The following is a 22,154-nucleotide window of genomic DNA, read 5'->3' as shown; positions in this document are numbered from 1 at the left end:
TTTCAACTGTAAATATAACGGGAAGTTCCTTTCTATACCCGGTGACAACGGTGTTAAATTTGATTCATGAGACTATGTGTTCTCTGTGACCTAGACTGTTCGTAGTGTATGTTATCAGACTGTTTTGGGGTGCAATGGATCTGTCATATGATCGAGGTTTGACTGAACACGTCAAACGAAAATGTTGAATACTTGATGTAACTGTATCTACATTGTTCTGGGATCGACATTTGTGTGCGGGTGTACTGATTGATTGTTTGAGTGTGACTGATGGTGGATGTTGGTGTTCTATGACTGTGGGTGGTTACTGTTGTGACGATTGTGGTGTAGGTGTTGTATGACTTTGGTGTTGATGTACTGACTGTTCGTGTGATGTGTGACTGATGTGGTGTAGTTGTGACTGACTGTGGGTGTGAGTGATGACTGTTGGTTTGTTGACTGACCAGTTGGTTGGACTGTTTGTGTGAGGTTGACTGTGATGTGGGTGGAGTTTGCTTGGTGACTGACTGTTGGGTGTGGTGGATGCGGGAGTGTGATCTGACTTGGTGTTGGTGTGACTGACTTGTGTGAGGTTGCTGTGGTGTGACGAGGTGGGAACTTTGGGTGTAGGTGTGTGACTGACTTTGGGTGTGAGTGTGACTGACAGTTGGTGTGTGAAATTGTTTATGTACTGGATTTTGGGTGAGTATGACTGGTGTGAGGGTGACTTGACTTTGGTGTGTGGTGTGACTGACTTTTGGGTGTGAGGTGTGACTGACTGTTGGTGTGAGGTGTGACTGACTGTTGGGTGTGAGGTGTGACTGACTGTTGGGTGTGAGGTGTGACTGACTGTTGGGTGTGAGGTGTGACTGACTGTTGGGTGTGAGGTGTGACTGACTTTGGGTGTGTGTGAGGTGTGACTGACTGTTGGGTGTGAGGTGTGACTGACTGTTGTGGTGTGTGGTGTGACTGACTTTGGGTGGGTGTGACTGATTGTTTGGTGTGTGGTGTGACTGACTGTTGGGTGTGTGGTGTGACTGACTGTTGGGTGTGACTGATTGTTGGGTGTGAGGTGTGACTGACTGTCGGGTGTGTGGTGTGACAGACTGTTTGGTGTGGTGTGACTGACTTTGGGTGCGATGGACGTGTGGAGTGGTGACTGTTGGTGTGAGGTGTGACTGACTGTTGGGTGAGAGGTGTGACTGACTGTTGGGTGTGATGTGTGACTAACTTTTGGGTGTGAGGTGTGACTGACTTGGGTGGTGTGACTGACTGTTGGATGTGTGAGGTGTGACTGACTGTTGGGTGTGTGGTGTGACTGACTGTTGGGTGTGTGGTGTGACTGACTGTTGTGTGTGGTGTGATGGGATGATGTGGGTGTGAGATTTGGTGAGTGTGACTGTTGGGTGTGTGGTGTGACTGACTTGGGTGGGGTGTGACTGACTGTTGGGTGTGAGGTGTGACTGACTGTTGGGTGTGAGGTGTGACTGACTTTGGGTGTGAGGTGTGACTGACTGTTGGGTGTGTGGTGTGACTGACTGTTTGGTGTGAGTGGTGTGACTGACTGTTGGGTGTGTGGTGTGACTGACTGTTGGGTGTGTGGTGTGACTGACTGTTGGGTGTGTCGTGTGACTGACTGTTGGGTGTGTGGTGTGACTGACTTGGTGTGTGTGTGACTGACTGTTGGGTGTGTGGTGTGACTGACTGTTGGGTGTGAGGTGTGGGTTGTGACTGACTTTGGGTGTGATGGAGATGTACTGACTGTGGACGTGTGGATGTGTGAGGTGGACTGATGTTGGGTGTTGGACTGACTGTTGGGTGTGGTGGATGTTGGGTTGTGTGTGACTGACTGTTGGTTGTGGTGACTGACTGTTGTGGGTGACTGTGGTTGGTGACTGACGTGTGGGTTGGTGTTGGTGTGACTGACTGTTGGGTGTGGTGTGACTGACTGTGGTGTGTGGTGTGACTGGCCGTTGGGTGTGTGGTGTGACTGACTGTTGGGTGTGAGGTGTGACTGACTGTTGGGTGTGTGGTGTGACTGATTGTTGGGTGAGGTGTGACTGACTTTGGGTGTGAGGTGTGACTGACTGTTGGGTTTGTGATGTGACTGACTTGGGTGTGTGATGTGACTGACTGTTTGGTGTGTGGTATGACTGATTATTGGCTGTGTGGTGTGACTGACTGTTGGGTGTGAGGTGGGGCTGACTGTTTGGGTGTGAGGTGTGACTGACTGTTGGGTGTGAGGTGTGACTGACTGTTGGGTGTGTGGTGTGACTGACTTTAGGGTGCGAAGTGTGACTTGGATGTGAGGTGCAACTGACTGTCGGGTGTGAGGTGTGACTGACTGTTGGGTTTGTGATGTGACTGACTGTTGGGTGTGTGATGTGTCTGACTGTTGGTGTGTGGGTGTGACTGACTTGGATGTGAGGTGTGACTGACTGTTGGGTGTGAGGTGTGACTGACTGTTGGGTTTGTGGTGTGACTGACTGTCGGGGTGTGACTGACTGTTGGGTGTGACTGACTGTTGGGTGTGTGGTGTGACTGACTTGGATGTGAGGTGTGACTGACTGTTGGGTGTGAGGTGTGACTGACTGTTGGGTGTGAGGTGTGACTGGCCGTTGGGTGTGAGGTGTGACTGACTGTTGTGTGTGATGTTACCGACTGTTTGCTGTGACTGACTGTTGGGTGTGTGTTGTGACTGACTGTTTGGTGTGTGGTGTGACTGACTGTTTGGTGTGACAGACTGTTGGGTGTGTGGTGTGACTGACTGTTGGGTGAGTGGTCTGACTGGCCGTTGTGCGTGCGGTGTGACAGAGTGATCGGATGTGTGTTGCGACACTAGCTGTTTCGTGTGCAGTGCGACTCGAAATTTGGCTGTGTTCTGCGACTCTGGCAGTCAGCTGTCATAAGAAAACAGGTAGTTGGTACTGTCTTGACAAACCTAGCAGTTGACCGGGTCATGACAAATCTGGCAGTTTGCCGTGTCTTGACAAAGCAGTTTGCCGTCATAGACTCTGGCAGTGTGGCACTTCATATGACTCTGGCTTTTGGGAGGACATTAAATTATGCACTATCATTATGCTTCATTGGAATAAAAAATGCCCACTAGTTTTCATCATACAAGCGCTCGTGTTCTGGAACAATGTAATAAGGCAAACTTGTATGCTAGAACAATGATCATTGTTTCTTTAATAATTTTGTAATAAAACTCCGAAATGTCTGATAAAAAAATTTAGCTTAGTATTCTAAATGAATCAAAAACATTTTCACATTTCCTGTCATACAGTAACGCCCAACTATATTCCAGAACTCGATCACCATTGGTTAAAACTGGAACAACATGAGCTCGTGTTGAGCTGGATTTCAGCAAAGGAAAGAGAAAATAAGTCATTGATAGGTTTATTTTTCAGGTTTTAGTCCATTTATTAAAGTTTACTTCGTTCATAAATACATGTAAATAGACGTAACATACACAATTCGTCTCTCTCTGACACTTCACTCGCAAATTCTGTGCAAAACATAACAAAAGCTAGGGTTCTATCATATCTAAATATAGACATATCTAAATATAGAAATATCTAAATATAGACATATCTAAATATAGAAATATCTAAATATAGACATACCTAAATATAGACATATCATGTAATAGCAATACATCTATAGGCAGACCTGAACAAACAATAAATAACCCCAGGGCCTACAACCACAGGCTTGGGGCGGCAGTTTGTACAGCCAAAAAAAATATATATATATTCATCCACATAACCTTTTCCCATTGGATACCTCTGGCAAGATAATAATTCAAAGGCCACAAGGGTCAATAGTTCAAAGGTGAACCCTGGTCAAAGGTCATGCAGAGGTTATGATCTGGTGAAACCCTACTTGGTGTCACAGTGCTAAACAACTACCACAACTGGTTGATGTTTAAAATAACTGACATGAGATATCCTCTAAAGACACTGGTCTTCCTAACACACCGACACATAAGGGATAAGGCTTGGAAAAATCTGCAGGACAGTGTCCAGCTAGCAAGAAACGGAAATCTTTAACCAAACAAGCTAACAACTTCGCTCTTTCACTTTTAAAAATTTTAATAAAAAAAAAAGTTTTTAATAACAATAAGTTCATTAATAGATACATACATAGCCGATCAATTTTGGCTATTGATGTGACAGAAAACATGACAATTTCAACAGACCTCGGAGATCCGCAGCAATGACGAAATAGATTTGTTGTCACTTATAAGAAATAAAAGAAACGGCAATAGATTTTTGGGGTAAAACTTTGAGTTTTTATTAAAACTTGCCAACGGAACACGTGTACAGGACCTGAGGTACGAACGGAAGGCACTGAATTTCACGTGTACAATGGAGAACTAAGGAATATGAACCTACAATCCTGCCGTCCCCCACAACCCAAAGCTTCAGTCAAAGTCATATTGCTTTTGACTTCTATAAAATGTAGATATATATATATTTTTTTCATTTGAACAATTATATGAACAACTGTAACGGGGCGAGTTTAAAAAGTCCAGTAACCTCTACAATGTAACAGAGACACTTTTCACTATTCATATATTTACATCAGATACAAAAATTGCACATGTTGATAAACCAAAATGGCCTTTTGAAGTTTGTGTAGGACAAAAACAGGAAATGCTAACAATATTTTGGCAACACCACACAATGTGCTGACCAGGCAGGTGTTGTAACTACATCAATGATGGATGGGGGTCTATCGGGAAGGCCAGAGTTATCTGCCCTTATACATACAATTTTACACCAACATCAAAGCCTTGTGGAAATGTTGAAATAGTTACCTCCCCTACACTACTGTGACAAAAATACCGTATTGGAATAATTACGCCCCCTACACTACAGCAACATAAATACCATCATTTACCCCAAGGCCTTCTTTACAATTCCTTATACGCTGTTTGAGACAGGATTTTCAAAATTGCAATTTTAATGATTTTTTTTTTTTTTTTTTTTATGATTATTTTATTTTCCTGGCAATCTTATTTCAGTTTAAAAATCCAAAGCAGCTAAGGTTGTTACTAACAATTATTTTCCAAGGTATATTTAATGGAATTAATTTGAATCATTATTAAATCTTGAATTGAAATCCTGTTATCAGACATCATGATAAAGATCTGTACAACACAGCCTGTTTCTCTTCATGCAAACACTTTCAAAATTTTTCTCTTGCTCAGTAATACAGACACTGTACACTCTCAAAACATGCACAATTAGAAACATTCCATTGACAAAAATATCAGATATACAATATACACATTGATTTGTGGAATGACCTTTGCTCATTTACATAAAAAAAAACTGTACAATTGTTGATAATATAGGTATATATAGATATAATACATAGTGTCTTATTGTTGGTGTGTCCAGGAGTTGTCTCCCCTCTACATGAAAACAATGTGGTTGTGATTCAGACAGAATATTTTTTCTACAACTATACTTTCCCCTTTCTCCCTTTTACCTTGTAAATCTGCTCAGATTTTTTTTTAGATATTACTGATCTTTAAATTTACAGTATATTTTCTTTCCCCAGTTATAAGAAGGGAAAAAAATGTAATTGATCATGTCAATATTTATGTGGAATATTGAATTGATAATTTGATGAGACGATGATATCTACTTTGTGATCGGCACCACATTGCTGTGTACTTGGTGAATTTGAAAGGTCAAGCATACACTCAGTCAGGCAAAGGACAACGCACCAACATACTAATTACTATGAAATAAATTAAAACCTACCAGTTACTACACAAAACACACACATATATAATATATGTACAAACGTATATTCCTTGTAGTATAAAATTATCAAGGGGAAATACACTAAAAAAAAAAAAATATTATAATAAAATTATTTGCTGTATGTCTGTGTAGTTGACTGGTAAAAGGCAGTGGGTTACCTATGGAATGCACCTGTGTGTGTAAACATCAGATCATACGACAGCAAATCCCGCAGAAACTGCAGATTACTACAATGATACAAGATGCTTTAGTGTGTGAACTGGCACTTTCACTGGTGGTTCACCGATTGGTCGATGGTTGGTCAAGCTAAATAAAACGATATGTAGTTGTCATGGACACCATTATATATACAAACGATTGGACAAATTTCATTGGAACCCTGATGAATTGGCACGATTTAAAAAAAAAAGAAAAGAAATTCTGAACATCGACAAAATTTTGAATGTACAAAAGAAATCTTTGATTATCTAACATGTTATTCTTGCAATGCTAGGACATTCAATAGCACAACCATTTACCCCTCTGACTTAAACATATAACATTCGGTGTCAACATGTCACGGTAGAAATGTAAAAATAGGGTTGTTCATCACACAATTTAATTACAAAGGAAGTGGCATTATAATGCATAGGATACTGGCAGCATACAAGCCCATTACCCCACAATCTTAAAAAAAAAACAGTCGATATACCCTCACAATTGGGAGAATACAACATTATAAGGGCTACTCGTAGTACTGTGTTGAACAAGGGATTTTTACAGTCTGCAGTATTGTTTCCCTGAGTTGTTCCGACCTACAGACATATAGGGTTACCCTCTTACTTATTTAACGAGATAAGTCTTTCTGTCAAACAAGACAAACATTTTGTTAAAAAGTACTGGCATATAAAACTGTGCTTGAGCAGATGCACTGCTCGAACGACAGGAACAATTTTTTTTGAATACCAACGTGGATGTCTTGTGTAAAATACAACCGATGCAAGGATAGTTCATACGTTGTGAATCTGTTACATGCATATTCTCATGCGACAACCTTGAAATCTCTAGTCACTTATCCAAGGAGACAAAAAGGCTAAACTTACAGACTTAGGCATTTACACGGTGGACACATCCACAATACAAATCGTCTGATCGCGAAAAACACAATAAATATATAAAACCTTTAAGACTTGAGAGAGCTGGAATTGTCTTCCTTTTTGATTTATCTATTCAATACACAGGTATGTACACTTGTAAATATCACTCCCTCATAACATACACACATGGACACAAAAATCGTAAGGTATTACTGTACACTTGTATCAGTCAGAATAGACAAACAAAAATAAGAAATAGAATAAATGGCATATCATGGATGAAGTAGCAGGAATTTGTAACAATAAAAAAAGTGCGATATACATTAAATGTGAGATCATTAGGCGAGGACTACACATGAGGGAGTCTCGGGGTCCCAAACTCTCGGCTGTCAGGTCCAGTTTCACTGATAGTCTTTAACTTCTTCATTTACATCAGCTTTCCGTAACTTTTTTTTTTTTCCACATATACAATCAAGGTAAGTAATAAGGATTAGATGTTGGGAGATATATTAGTGCTTTCTTTCTCCCTGGTGCAGGATGGGGCTTTACATCTCATTTTGGAAAGAAAATTTGTGTAAACCCAAATTTGATAATTTGGCTAAAATATGAAATAATTTCAATCAGAAATTGGACCAATAATTGGCCCCAAAAACAACACGGAAAGTCCAGGAATCTCCCAGAGAGTTAAAAAACATTTTGTGAAACTGGATTCAGAAACCTCGATTGTACCTCCCAAACTACAAATACAATTACCCACAATGCTTTGCATTTTGTTAAAGCTTTCCCGTTTGTCATGATTTTATCATTGGCTTGAACAGTTTCTATAAATAGATTTATTACATATCACATTCCAGTTAAATAATATCATACATGGTATATAGTGTTGTCCGCAAGACTTGACCATGTCCATCATGATCTCTGGTCTAGTCACGACACAACAAGATCTTGCATTGTGTAATTTAAACAACAGGATGAGACTGTGTTGTTTTTTATGTTTCACCCTTCCAAACCTGTTGTCCTCTTTGGAATGACCAGACCGAATGTTATGGAACATTCCACTTTGAAAACATGGGGATGAGAGGTTCATTTAAATATCTCAACTAATACAGAGATTTGGAATTAAAAAGTTACCACAAATAAAACGTAAAAAAATGTCTTGGACCAATATTTATATTCTGATCTAGAGAGATCTTGGTAAGAGTCCACCATTGTATTATAAACACAGGGAAAGATAAAATGGCTGACTAGGACATACCATTGGGATGAGATTCTTGACCTCTGGTACATACCAATGATGTCATCGATGATGTCACAATGTATATTATCACCAAATTTTTCACCAATATCATACTGGGAGACTAGTACAACGAGTTCCCACACAGAGTTAACACAGAACTGTGTGAAGTTTCCATTTGAACAAAGCAACAGAAACATCACATTACTAACACACAACCTATATATTGTCGCCTCAGACCACAGCCTGAAGTTTGCATCACACATTCCATGAAATTCAAGAAAAGTCTTTGAACTTTCATATTAAATATTTATGATAAATGTCGACCTTGACAAATCATGTACACATCTCCCTTTCACGCAAGTCTGTCGAAAACATTCCTCATCTGTTACTAATCCTATCCTGAAAGTTTGTGTGGATTTACGAAACATATGTTTATACAAGATACTGGCACGATCCAATCAACGTCTCAGCTTCAGGAGCCCTCCGCCATACAGAATCGGAACTCTTCACTCATTGGCGAGTATCACATGATCAACTAACACCAAGCTATGGTTCATAAATTGCACGGAATGGACGATTGTTGAATGCACTTGACACAGAATACAGATCTTAGTATAGGTGGTCAATCCCCATTTGCATGTTACACACTGGAACAAGGGGAGGTAATTCTGTTTTACCACAGACGGGTGGAGATCACTCCACTGATATGCGAGTCACATCCTCATATAAATATAGTCCAGTCAGACTTCCACTCAGCTTGTGGTTCCACAGAGAAGAATTGTCACACTTTTTAGCGAATTATTCTGTAATTATTTTTTCTCCTTGCCATGAAAGATGATTTGAGAAGGCTGATGTACAAAGGAAAATTTAGATATATATTTTTAATTTTAAATGATTACTGGCACTTATTGCTATTTACCTAATTTTATATAAAGAAAATTAAAGAATCTCTCTCCACGTCTGAGTTGATGTCTGACTGGTTGAGATCCTTCTCCATGTAGGTATGTGACAGAGGGTTGTACGGGTAAATTTGACCAAGGGAGATAACTCCAAAAATATAAGGGAGACAGTTTGTTGAATAGAAGTGCCGTAACTTGGGACAACTCTACTGGATATTCAACTACAGTAAGTGTTATATAGCAGTAACATTTCAGTTCAAATTGTTGAGAAAATGTGTAAGTATTTCATCTGAAATTCTGTGGAATATTTCAATGGCGTTAATGATACAGTAAACCAACTGTCACATAGCAATTGGAAGTCACAAAACTGTTAAACAGTACGATTGGTTTCACTGTCAAACAGTGTTACAGCTTAAGACAAAAAAAAAATATTCGCCCAAATAACATTATCACACGACAATACACACATAATTGTGAGCACCAAAATCTTTAGAGTAAACTATTGATGAGTGGAATTCATTGGCTGATTAGTGCCAACCTCCAGGTCAACACATCTATTCACCCCATGATAGGGCCAATAAAGCATTCACACTTTGGTCCTGGCTAAAATTTGTGATGATGATGATGATTACGATGAAACAGATGAGGAAGTTTAGTCCCAGGCATGAGGAGAAGGTGGGAGTTCAGACGGCTGTGCCACTTGTGAGCTGGAAAATACAAACACAATCCAACATTAGTTCACAACACAGTACACAGATTTATAGACCTCCACAACTCATAACAACAGTATCAGTGTCATAACACCACATATATATCCTGTTATCAGTGTCATAACACCACATATATACCCTGTTATCAGTGTCATAACACCCATCACATATATATACCTTGTTATCAGTGTTATAACACCCATATACTACCCTGTTATCAGTGTCATAACACCCATCACATATATATACCCTGTTATCAGTGTTATAACACCCATATACTACCCTGTTATCAGTGTCATAACACATTACATAACTGCCCTGTTATCAATATCACGTAATAACACCCATATACTACCTTGTTATCAGTGTCATAACACATTACATAACTGCCCTGTTATCAATATCACGTAATAACACCCATATACCACCCTGTTATCAGTATCATGTAATAACACCCATATACTACCCTGTTATCAGTATCATGTAATAACACCCATATACTACCCTGTTATCAGTGTTATAACACCCATATACTACCGTTATCAGTGTCATAACACCCATATACCACCCTGTTATCAGTGTTATAACACCCATATACTACCCTGTTATCAGTGTTATAACACCCATATACTACCCTGTTATCAGTGTTATAACACCACATATATACCCTGTTATCAGTATCATGTAATAACACCCATATACCACCCTGTTATCAGTATCATGTAATAACACCCATAAACTACCCTGTTATCAGTGTTATGTAATAACACCCATATACTACCCTGTTATCAGTATCACATAATAACACCAATATACTATCTTGTTATCAGTGTTATAACACCCATATACCACCCTGTTATCAGTGTTATGTAATAACACCCTTAAACTACCCTGTTATCAGTGTTATAACATCCATATACCACCCTGTTATAAGTATCATGTAATAACACCCATATACCACCCTGTAATCAGTATCATGTAATAACACCCATATAGTACCCTGTTATCAGTGTTATAACACCCATATACTACCCTGTTATCAGTGTTATAACACCACTATACTACCCTGTTATCAGTATCATGTAATAACACCCATATACCACCCTGTTATCAGTACCATGTAATAACACCCATATACTACCCTGTTATCAGTGTTATAACACCCATATAATACCCTGTTATCAGTGTTATAACACCCATATACTACCGTTATCAGTGTCATAACACCCATATACCACCCTGTTATCAGTATCATGTAATAACACCCATATACTACCCTGTTATCAGTGTTATAACACCCATATACCACCCTGTTATTAGTGTTATAACACCCATATACCACCCTGTTATCAGTGTTATAACACCCATATACTACCCTGTTATCAGTATCATGTAATAACACCCATATACTACCCTGTTATCAGTGTTATAACACCACTATACTACCCTGTTATCAGTATCATGTAATAACACCCATATACTACCCTGTTATCAGTGTTATAACACCACTATACTACCCTGTTATCAGTATCATGTAATAACACCACTATACTACCCTGTTATCAGTATCACGTAATAACACCCATATACCACCCTGTTATCAGTATCACGTAATAACACCCATATACTACCCTGTTATCAGTGTTATGTAATAACACCTAGCAGTCCTTCCATATTTTAGAGGTTCCCATTATACCATTTGTGACGTAACATCTTCATTGTGACATGTGTTTTTATGATGTAACATCTTCATTGTGACATGTGTTTTTATGACGTAACATCTTCATTGTGACATGTGTTTTTATGACGTAACATCTTCGTTGTGACATGTGTTTTTATGACATCATATCTTCATGGCGCCACGTGTTAGTTGTGATGTCATATCTTCATGGCAAAACATCTGTAGTTGTGACGTCACAGCTTCATTGCGTCACATGTAGTTGTGATGTCACAGCTTCATTGCGTCACATGTAGTTGTGATGTCACAGCTTCATTGCGTCACATGTAGTTGTGACGTCACAGCTTCATTGCGTTACATGTAGTTGTGACGTCACAGCTTCATTGCGTCACATGTAGTTGTGACGTCACAGCTTCATTGCGTCACATGTAGTTGTGATGTCACAGCTTCATTGCGTCACATGTAGTTGTGATGTCACAGCCTCTTTGCACCACATTTGTTATTGTGATTTTACAATTGTTGTTGTGACGTCACATCTTCATGGTGACACATGTGTCGTCATGATGTCGCCGGAGACATTAAAGTAATCGGGCCCATTACCACAAATAAATATTTACTCTATTGCTGCAGTAATAAACAAAATCTAGCATTTGCTTCCATTTGATATCCTATAAGTATGATCACAAACTTTTCATTAAAACTCTGCTAGTAAACAAGTTCTGAGACTAGTATATAAACATTTAAGGATTTTTTTTATTATTATTATTATCATGTTTTTTTTAACTACACTATGATCTTTTTCTTAACTTTGACATAATTTTGATTTCTTTGTTGTGACTTTAATGTAGCAAATGTTTATCCTATCGCTATGGAAGTGATGTCATTACTTATGACATCACAATGAACTTTGAATAAATCAGTCTGAAGAATCGCCAAGATGCAACGAAAGCGCTAAAGACGAGTTGTCGAGTTTTTCTTTTTCTTTATGTATTACTTCGTCCGTAGGGATCATACTTAACGATTTTATTTTATAAATATATATCCTCCATTTTATCATTAACATACGAAATTAGATTCTATAATCAGACTAAACTAATGCTTGACAACTACTTTTCATGTATTAGCAACCAGTTAAATACCATTTCAAACTGGTAAACTTTTTATTGCAGACTCAATATTAAAAGTTAATATTTTAATAATAAAAAGAATTCTTAAAATCTCTAAACAATGTAAATACGTAATATGGTAAAGGCAATATTTGTCTGCCTGTGGATACAGTAGGTTGAATGAAAATTAGTTCATATTAAATACAATGCATTAAAAACAAGAAACTCAACAAAATATGACAAATACTATCATCAAAGTAAAATCATTCTAAAAACAGGAGCCATGACAGTCACTGAGGAAGAGGGGCAACAGTGTAAGGGAGATCACTCTAACCGCCCATGTTATAAAAACTTTTGTCAAATCAATTTCGGGAATGACGGGATGAAAAAGGACCACAAAATGAAACGGAGAAAACAACAAACAAGTTCTATAAAGAAAAAAGGAAGGAAAATGGAGTTGAGGTGAAAAACTTAGTATCGTTTTCTAGAATTTTTTTCCGATTTCTTGTATAGTCCCGAACATTTTTAAACAAAAAATATTTCTTTCATACCGTTACAAATGTGAATTTATTTCCAGAAAATCCTGAGCAAATCTCAATTCCTTCATTCTCCAGCATTGATTGACATTGCTTTTTTTCCTCTGACAGTTAATTTAATCAACAGCCACATACCACTACACACAAATACAATGGTCAGTGGGATTGACTCAACAGCACAAAGCTCAAAGAATCGGGGGGGCAGCACGCAATAATCAACAGCCTTATATTCAGCCGTGGACAGGGGCCCTGTGCACACCAGAGTTAAATAGCTAGCAAAGGGCTGCTAATTACAAGCTCTCAGGAAATCGGGACTCAATAAATCTAGTCAGATTTTCACACTAATTTACCTTTATGACCAATACGAGGATTGCAAGTGATTTATTACAACAGAAAAAATTAATGATTTCAAAAGCAGGCATTCCATACATTTCAAACGAACAAACATGCAGAAATTTTGAAAAATAAAAAAAAAAATAAAAAAAATAAAAAAAAGTCTTTAATCCATTGTCCACAATAGGGAAAATTCTGACTAGGGAAAAAGCCATAATGCAAAGTTGTAACGAGCGACCCCTAATGATGTCCAGTGTGCACTGGGCATGCCCAGAGGGAAAATATCTGAATGATGGGCGGCAAGACGTAAATTTCTCACTTTTACCGGTCAGTGGCCCCTCTTCACGTTGTCGCGCTCTGACAGTGGATCCCTACAGTGGTCAAACAGAAACAGTCAATAATCAGGATAAAAAATAAAACCGACGGAAAATCACAAAAATCAAGATAGCCATCCACAATTTTTCTTTCAATTTTATACTTAAAATATCAAATAAAACTTCAATTTATTTAGGTGTGTGTCCAATAGAACCGTCAAAAATAAGATCCTCACAAATAATAAGATGGGAATAAAACTGTGCATCAGAAAAATAAAATAAAGAAAAAAAGAAACAAAAACAAACCAAATTTTCTTATTTAGAATATATAAATCTGTCATGAGGGAGCTGTTAAACCAGATAAAATTCCACTTGCTTTCTGGGAATACATTTTGGTAGTAGTTAAGAAATGTAAAACAGCTTTTTGTTAAAAATCCTAAGTCAGTATTGAAAGAAAAAATCAAAAAAAAAAAATTCAACTTCTTCCATTTCAAATAACATTTGCATTGAGATTTGATCTGAAAAAATGGTATGAGGTGAGGTGGTAGAATGAGGTCGAAGGTCACCTAAATAGGTCAACAGTGCAACACCCTAGATTTCTTCAATGTGCTGAATTCTGAAAAATCAGAAACAGAGCATGACATTTATTTTTGGTAAAATAATTTTTTTGTTTGATCCAAGAAATGACTATTAATTTAAACTGCTTGCCCGTAAATACATGTTTCAGGTTGTGTGACCAGCCTTGCAAAAACCAGTAGAGAATCTGTTAGTCCATTTCACAAAACCTGAAACGCCCTGATGTAGTCGATCACAATTTAGAAAGGGTTGTATTCCAAAACTGTAAAACACATTTTCATCCATGTACGGTTGGTACAGGTTTATCGAAACACTTTTTATATTTTCAAGCACATCTCCCTTCCCCCTTTTTCTGGATGAAATAATGCATTTTGCAGTAGTGAAATTAGCTGGTGGATTATTAAGTTACTTACCTTGCGAAGCTTTTATATGATATGGAGTTTGGATTGAGACATAGAGGAACCGAATTCCCTTGTTGCTGTTCTAAAATGAACTTGTGTAATTTTTCTGTAAACAAAAAAAAAAACCATATCTGTGTTAAAAATAAGACAAGATCAAAGGGCCAAAGGCTCTGAGAAACGTCAGGGTCTGAGGTCATATTATAAGAAATTTAAAATTGGATTTTATAGTCAGACAGATACATTTGTATCAGATGAAATGTCTTCATCTGGCCCTGGTATTTCTATTCTATATATATTCAAGAAAACATGTATAAAATATATCAGCTGACAACTTTACAATAGCTTAGTATAGTTCTTTCCCCATTTCTTTAATGCTTGTGGCAGATTATTGATATATTCCTGAATCAGTAAAGCTGCATGTAAACTTTGAAAAAAGAATCAACTGAGCGACAAAATCGGTCTATTAACAGAACGTGTTGTCAAGTAACTACAACTAAAGATAAAATCCAAGATGTACACAGCCGAAGTTTTTTAAATTTTATTTATAATATAAGTTATTAATAAGGCCTATCAAACGTCTATTTTATGACCCCTTAGGTAACACATTTTAACTCTGATAGAAAATTGCGGTCGCGTTGTCCGACGAGACATATCTAGTTTTGACACCGCCAGTACATCAGTCACGGATCATAATCATTAGATTCTTTTCAAACAACAAATAATAACCTTATTTAATAAAATCCTCACGAAAAACGGCAATGTAGTTTGTGATAACTTGCCCTCAATTCCTGGTCATATTTCTTGCGTATTCTAGCGACTTACAAATGAATATGAAACTGCGAACGGTCGAGTAGACATAACTGCCATTTTGGCTGACTAGAGTCGTGAAAAGTCACGTGACAGCTAAAGTTATCTCGTGGAATGCTCGGGTGCATTTGACTACGTAAATAGGATTGGTTTAAGCTATCAAATATTCCTGCATATGAACTCAGGATGAACAGATGTGGATAGTTTCTCTGTGAATGCATGTAAATTTCTACGACGATCAAACTGATTTTTCTACTTTCGTTTTCAAGGCAGTATCGAGACAGAACTACGTAATCCTACGCCAACAAAATTGCATATACTGACGAGAAAAAAGATTCATAATTATACTCTAAAATGGTCTAGAACACCAAACATTAACATTTCATTTTAAATAATTGCAGTAAACACGGTTTACATCACTTAAATTGTGTCAATAATTGCTATCAAAATAGGAACTATATTAGGCTGCGGATGTATATCATTTGTATGACAGAAAAGAGGAATAGTTAGCCGGAACAGATCTATCAGTAACAACATTCTCCCACCACGCCTATAACGGCAGGTGCCAAAGGCACCCTGACGTTAATAATAGGTGGCTTCATCTCAACTTCAAATACTATAAATCACTTCTATTTTGTGTGGGATTTATTTTCGCGTTTATTCGTGATGAGAGTTTATTGCAAATTCAAATCATTTGCAAGTATTTGTACAATAACACCTTTGGATGGTTGCCAAGTTATCGGTTTCCGATGTAGTGACTTGCCGAGTCAATGATTCTAATAGCTCATCATTTGTGAATTTAAAGTAATTTCTAGATCAGTGTTCACAGAATCATGTATATATGTATTCACGATTATCTCTAAAAAGTTCGCGAAAAAAAAAGTATTTGCGAAATCCAAGTGATTTAAAGTTTTTTAAATCAAATCACCAACAAGTTTTGAAGAAACCTAGATTTTAATACATTTTCTTATTTTTTCTTCTTCTCAGTTTTCCATTGTGTGCAAAATTTATGTGCATCAAAAGACAAAATTGATGTCCCTTTTCTCTCAATATTTCGTTTAAACCAGCAATACATTAACATTGCCTGTAGATATGTTGATATTCCGGTTTACGTACCTTTAACAACTCTGACCGACGTGAGTCCTTCCTCGAATGTATAGCTAAATGGCTGGTGACAGACGGGCTCAAAGTCGGAGGTATACTGGCGCCCTGAGGAGTTGGTGTTCAGACAACATTTACACATACATGAATGATAACGTAGCCGGCCCTCATCTAGGTACGGGTGAGCAAGGGCGTCGGCCGCCGTGATGCGTTTCTTCTGTAAAACAAAGAACATCAAGGTTTATATTCAGAGGTTTCCATTTCAGCTCGGACTCGAAAAAACAATTCACTTTCTGTGTGATTTTTCAAAATCATAAAAGGTTACATATGTGAATATATAATGTTGAAATCAATATCTACAAGTATTTGAACAATAAGTAATATTATGAATACAAACCACAATCAGACTATTTAAATTTGACTTGTGAGGTAAATCATCGGAAAGAAAATTTCATAAATCTTGAATTATTTATTTTCAAGAGGTTATTAATCTCACTTTTCGGTATTTATTTATATTTTTGAGAAAATAAAACTGAACATATCATATATACACATATGCCAATGCCTAAGGAAAATGACAAATGTAGTTTCTCAACACTTTTGTCATGACAAGACAAGTTTTATCTTCAAAAAAAATTTAATCTAAGATTCAGCAGATAATGAAAAGACAAAAAGGTAGGTTTACATTTTCGAAATATTCAGAAGTTTGGGAGTTATTTCAGATATACAGAAGATATCCAAGATTTATGACAAATAAGGATAAAAGATTATTGGGAGATTTTTGAGGTTTGAGAAGAAAGTAGGTGATGTTTACATTTAAGGTATGAAGGACTGGTATTTGGTTCCTGAGACATATTTGAGCATGAGCAGAAACATAGATTTAGAAATCTATCTCAGAGAATATTTGGGGCCATATATTTGAGAAAAATGTGCAGTTTCTAAGTTTATAGCCTCATGGGTGATATTTGGATTTACTTACGGGGTTGAAGACAAGCATACGACACAGGAGGTGAACTGCCTCATGGGTAGCCTGGCTGGAGAGTGTGTAGAGGGCAGCTAGTGAGGGAGGTTTGTGGGGCTGTCTTCGTAAGTGTGCCCTCGCGCCATCACATGCTGTCCTCATGTCGTCCACTGACGGTGTGCCGAGCAAATCTGTGATGAGTTCTAACTGTAAAGAGAATTCAGCCACGCGTCAAATACAGAATTTATGTTTCGTACGAAGCTTTATCTAAATCAATTTTCACCGTCAGCTCAGATATAGTGCTATATATTTTTGATCATCTTAGTCATAATCGTTTTTTTTCTTTTTTTTTTCGGATAAGATGTTTAAATTTTTCCATTTCCCCTTGGCAAAGAAACAAGTGCCTAAGAACCTGTGGTGGCCTGTTAGAACTAACGAACACTAGTTGTAAGGTTGATCTACCAACAATTAATCACAGACCTGTAAAATGGTAAACTGTCACTATCAGTGATAAATCTCTCTCTACTGAAGACAACATCACTACAATGTCTATTGTTTCAGTCAAATATGAAACAATGATAATGAAACTAAATGTCATTCTATAATTGCAAGCTGGCACTACGGATGACAATTAATTCTAATAAAATGTCAACTGCATTTTCCAAAATTGATCCTATTGGTATACAGTATGCAAAATCTATTTTAATTTGGAAACGATATCTAAAAATTTACAATGCAACTATAAATGGATAATTTTTTTAAATGTCAAGAAGTACAATTATTGAACGTCATCCAGAAAAACTGACTGCCAAATAAATTTTCATTGTGAGCATTAATTCTTGCACCAAGCAATATGCATATAGACATTTGGCTACAAGCTTTCGAGAGCCAAACGGATGACAACAGTGATCTCATTTCAGCTTCTCAGTAAATCTACAGCAGCAATGAAATCAATACCAGTGTTACTGTCTCTGTGGGCTTTCAATATACCAGGCAAACCTCTCACAAAAACACACTCTAGAAATTTGTCTAAATTTGTCTTTATAAGATATGTAATGGAATAAGGAATGTGCTGTGTGATTGTGGAGCTTCTTAAAACAAGATTGCAATCCTGTGTTATATACCACATTTCAATTCCCACTGCAGTAGAATGTAGCAGGAACAAATTCCACCTTATTCTTACAAGTATTAGTAAGTAATTACAATATATATATATATATAGTAGTGTACTTAATGTCTTTGATAATATTTTATTACAGAATGTCTTTATTTTTTAATTTAACAAGATAGAACAAATGAATGCATCTTTTCAGCAGTTCCACTGTTTTCCAATATTTCCACTGACAGTCTTCCAAAATATTTCCTTCCAGTCTTTCAAAATATTTCCCTCCACAAAGCCGACCAAAATATTTCCCTCAACAAAGCCTTCCAAAATATTTCCCTCCACAAAGCCTACCAAAATATTTCCCTTCTCTGCTTTTCACACCATTTCCCCTCCACACCATTTTCCCACAATATTTTCCCTCCACACCATTTTCCCTCCATACCATTTTCCCTCCACACCTTTTCCCCACACCATTTCCCCTCCACACCATTTCCCCACAATATTTTCCCTCCATACCATTTCCCCTCCACACCATTTCCCCACAATATTTTCCCTCCACACCATTTCCCCACAATATTTTCCCTCCACACCATTTCCCGACAATATTTTCCCTCCACACCATTTCCCCACAATATTTTCCCTCCATACCATTTCCCCACAATATTTTCCCTCCATACCATTTCCCGACAATATTTTCCCTCCACACCATTTCCCCACAATATTTTCCCTCCACACCATTTCCCCACAATATTTTCCCTCCACACCATTTCCCCACAATATTTTCCCTCCACACCATTTCCCCACAATATTTTCCCTCCACACCTTTCCCCACAATATTTTCCCTCCACACCATTTCCCCTCCATACCATTTCCCCACAATATTTCCCTCCACTGATTTTACAAAAATATTCCCCTTCAGACAGAAATACAACATCTGGACACCATACAATCTACAAAGAACTGTCAATTACACTCCAATATCTCTGGATCACACTTTACATTATTTTTAAACTCTCAACAACATCATTCTCAATCAATTTTGAGTGCATCAGTCTGGAAAAGAAATATTAAACCTGCAATTTATTTTTGTATGGCAACCACAATATACTGATGCTGTATCTCAAGTGCTACGGGCAGGAAATATTGGCTGAACATTTACAGGTATTTTGTCTGAGCCAGATGTGTCTGTTAACAGCTGTCAGGATCTACAAGGAGCCGACATAGAAATGCTGTTCCTACACAAGAACATTAGTTTGCACTTCCCATCATACAGCATTATCAAATTCCACTTTCTTTCCAGGTTGAATAAAAAGATTTCTTGCCAAGTTTCATATTATTTATGGTATCTGCACAACTAATAGAAAACATTCACACAGAGTCTTAAGACTTTTGGGATTCAGGACCAAGCTCTGACAGAATGCTACCTCCAGGGCCGAGTTCATCATCTCACAATATGATAATTTTCTACCATGTATTGATACACAGTGTGTCCACATGAAGTGTGACCCTGGGATATAGTTAAAGCTGTATCAGGCATTTGATGGCCCTTGTGTGGTGATCGATACATTAGCTGTCTTTACATAGAAATATATGCTAGCGAGAACAAAAGTAAACTTTTTAAAATCATTACATGACCTCAAAAATTTTTAATTTACCTTTCTAATGTACCTGTAAATCATATCTAGAGCAGCAAGCATGCTGGGTATTGCTAAAGCAATTCATATGTCCCCTACAGGCCCCCACTAAAATAGTGACAGTGACCTTGACCTTAAAACCCCCCAAAACTTGATCTGTAGTTTCTCATACTGAAGCTAAATACCAACTTTGTCCAACATACCTTGAACTGAGTGGAAGGAGTGACAGACAGACAGACAGACAGACGGGGAGGAAACCTATCTACTGTGCCCCCAGTTTCACCGTTAAGGGACAAATAAAACAGAAACACGGACCCTTTTAGAACTGAGCCTGAAGGAGTATCATTCGAATCTTTACCCTCATTAATCTTTCGTTATCACAAGGCAAATATCGGAGAGTTATTGTTACTTTATAATACCTCCCCCTTTTCCATGCAGACTGCTTCAAGTTTGGAAATAAAAGTGTTGGACCTGTCTACAGCTACAAAACCTTTAGAGAGGCACTGACCCTGGTGTCAGGCCGAGTGCAAGGGACTGGACAACAATGGTCACTTAGAAAGGACACCTGTCCAGGTGTGACAAGGTTCGTTACCCAGAGGGGAAGAAGGTCAGCAGCTTTCTGACCTGTCCGTTACCCACTTGCCCGACAATGAGGCTCAGCAAATTATTATGTACGTTATCAATATTCACACCGGTTGTACATCGATGCATAACTACATACCGGTTGTACATCGATGTACAATAATGTACATTATAATCTTTTATGAATATTTCAAATGAAAGCTTTTGAGGGTTAAATCTGATGACCTTTGACCTTGTAAATTTTTCACACTGACATTCACCAGTGCCTCTTTGTGACTATCCCCTCACAGCATGGGGCATCTACAAAGGAACCTAGAGTTGACTTTTCTTCACAAGCGTACTGGACTTAGGAATTGCACAGTTCACTGACAATAAGAGCCTTGGTCTCACAATTTTTTTTTGTATTAGCCTCCCTATGAGAAGGACTGGCATATAGGCCCCTCGACTCATAAAACATCAAATCTCCCCAGACTCCTTGTTCCACCAGCACAGGGCACATATCTTCATTAAATCTCCCTGGGTCCTGGAACATCACCCAAATATAAACTCCCCTATGAATCCAACATGGACTCCCCCATTTTCTTATCAGGACTGTTCCATTTTCAGCTATTGGGGACAAAGGTATAGACTTAGTCGGCTGAAAATCAGTACTCCATCTGTTGATAATTATTCTGCAAAATTTAGCAACCAAGTATTTATAGACAGGCCGACCTACAGAAAAGCACTCGTTGTTTATACCATTTACTCTAAATAGACAAAATATTATCAGCTCCAACATACTAAGGTACCATTCACCACAACTCAACCTTCACCATCCCCCGGATTTTCATTCTTCTATTTCTCAATAATAGCAAATTATCAATAAACTGTTTGACAATTAACGCTGGATTTCAATTTACAATATCTATAGTAACTGATTAATCAGTAAGATTTCAGTGATAAAAACGCCATAAAGGTTTAATAACGTACATGCAGAGCTTTTACTTAATGGAAATAAAATCGGTTTAAACTAAAAGGTACCCATCACTTTTACATATATTTCAATAAAACTCTGATTCAGATACAAACAGCAATCATATATCACCAATACCCTTCAAAATTAATTATTTTAAATGACAATAAATTCTTTTACATAATGTGCCGTCTATCTGATAAGAAATTTATATTTTCTAAAAGTGAACTATTTCAATAAAACTTAAATCCTTTTTACATTTTAATTCACTTTTGCAATAATACAATGTTTTAATCTAAAGTATAATAATAATATCCATGATTCATAAATATCTATATTTAATAGTAGTAGATATTCCTTCCTAAAGATCTTGCCAACACAAACTTG

The 22,154-nt window shown here is 37.5% G+C and overlaps 1 protein-coding gene across 2 annotated transcripts in view; it reads right to left on the bottom strand.

Moving 5' to 3' along the window:
- Window positions 1-3,373: 3,373 nt before the first annotated feature.
- The window catches only part of LOC117333120 (serine/threonine-protein kinase NLK-like), a 47,285-nt gene continuing 28,504 nt past the window's right edge, over window positions 3,374-22,154 (bottom strand). The window contains exons 7-11 of one of the 2 annotated variants that reach the window (XM_033892256.1): window positions 17,513-17,701; window positions 16,549-16,750; window positions 14,638-14,731; window positions 13,654-13,705; window positions 3,374-9,678 (exon numbers count right to left, since the gene is read on the bottom strand). In XM_033892256.1, the coding sequence (XP_033748147.1) occupies window positions 13,663-13,705; window positions 14,638-14,731; window positions 16,549-16,750; window positions 17,513-17,701 (528 nt within the window). In that variant the 3' untranslated portion in view covers window positions 3,374-9,678; window positions 13,654-13,662. The remainder of the gene's footprint in view (window positions 9,679-13,653; window positions 13,706-14,637; window positions 14,732-16,548; window positions 16,751-17,512; window positions 17,702-22,154) is intronic. The other variant, XM_033892254.1, reaches the window with a different exon arrangement.

The sequence above is a fragment of the Pecten maximus genome, chromosome 8 (genome assembly GCF_902652985.1).
Source record: "Pecten maximus chromosome 8, xPecMax1.1, whole genome shotgun sequence".
Classification (NCBI taxonomy): domain Eukaryota; kingdom Metazoa; phylum Mollusca; class Bivalvia; order Pectinida; family Pectinidae; genus Pecten; species Pecten maximus.
This window is presented reverse-complemented; position numbering and strand designations above follow the sequence as displayed.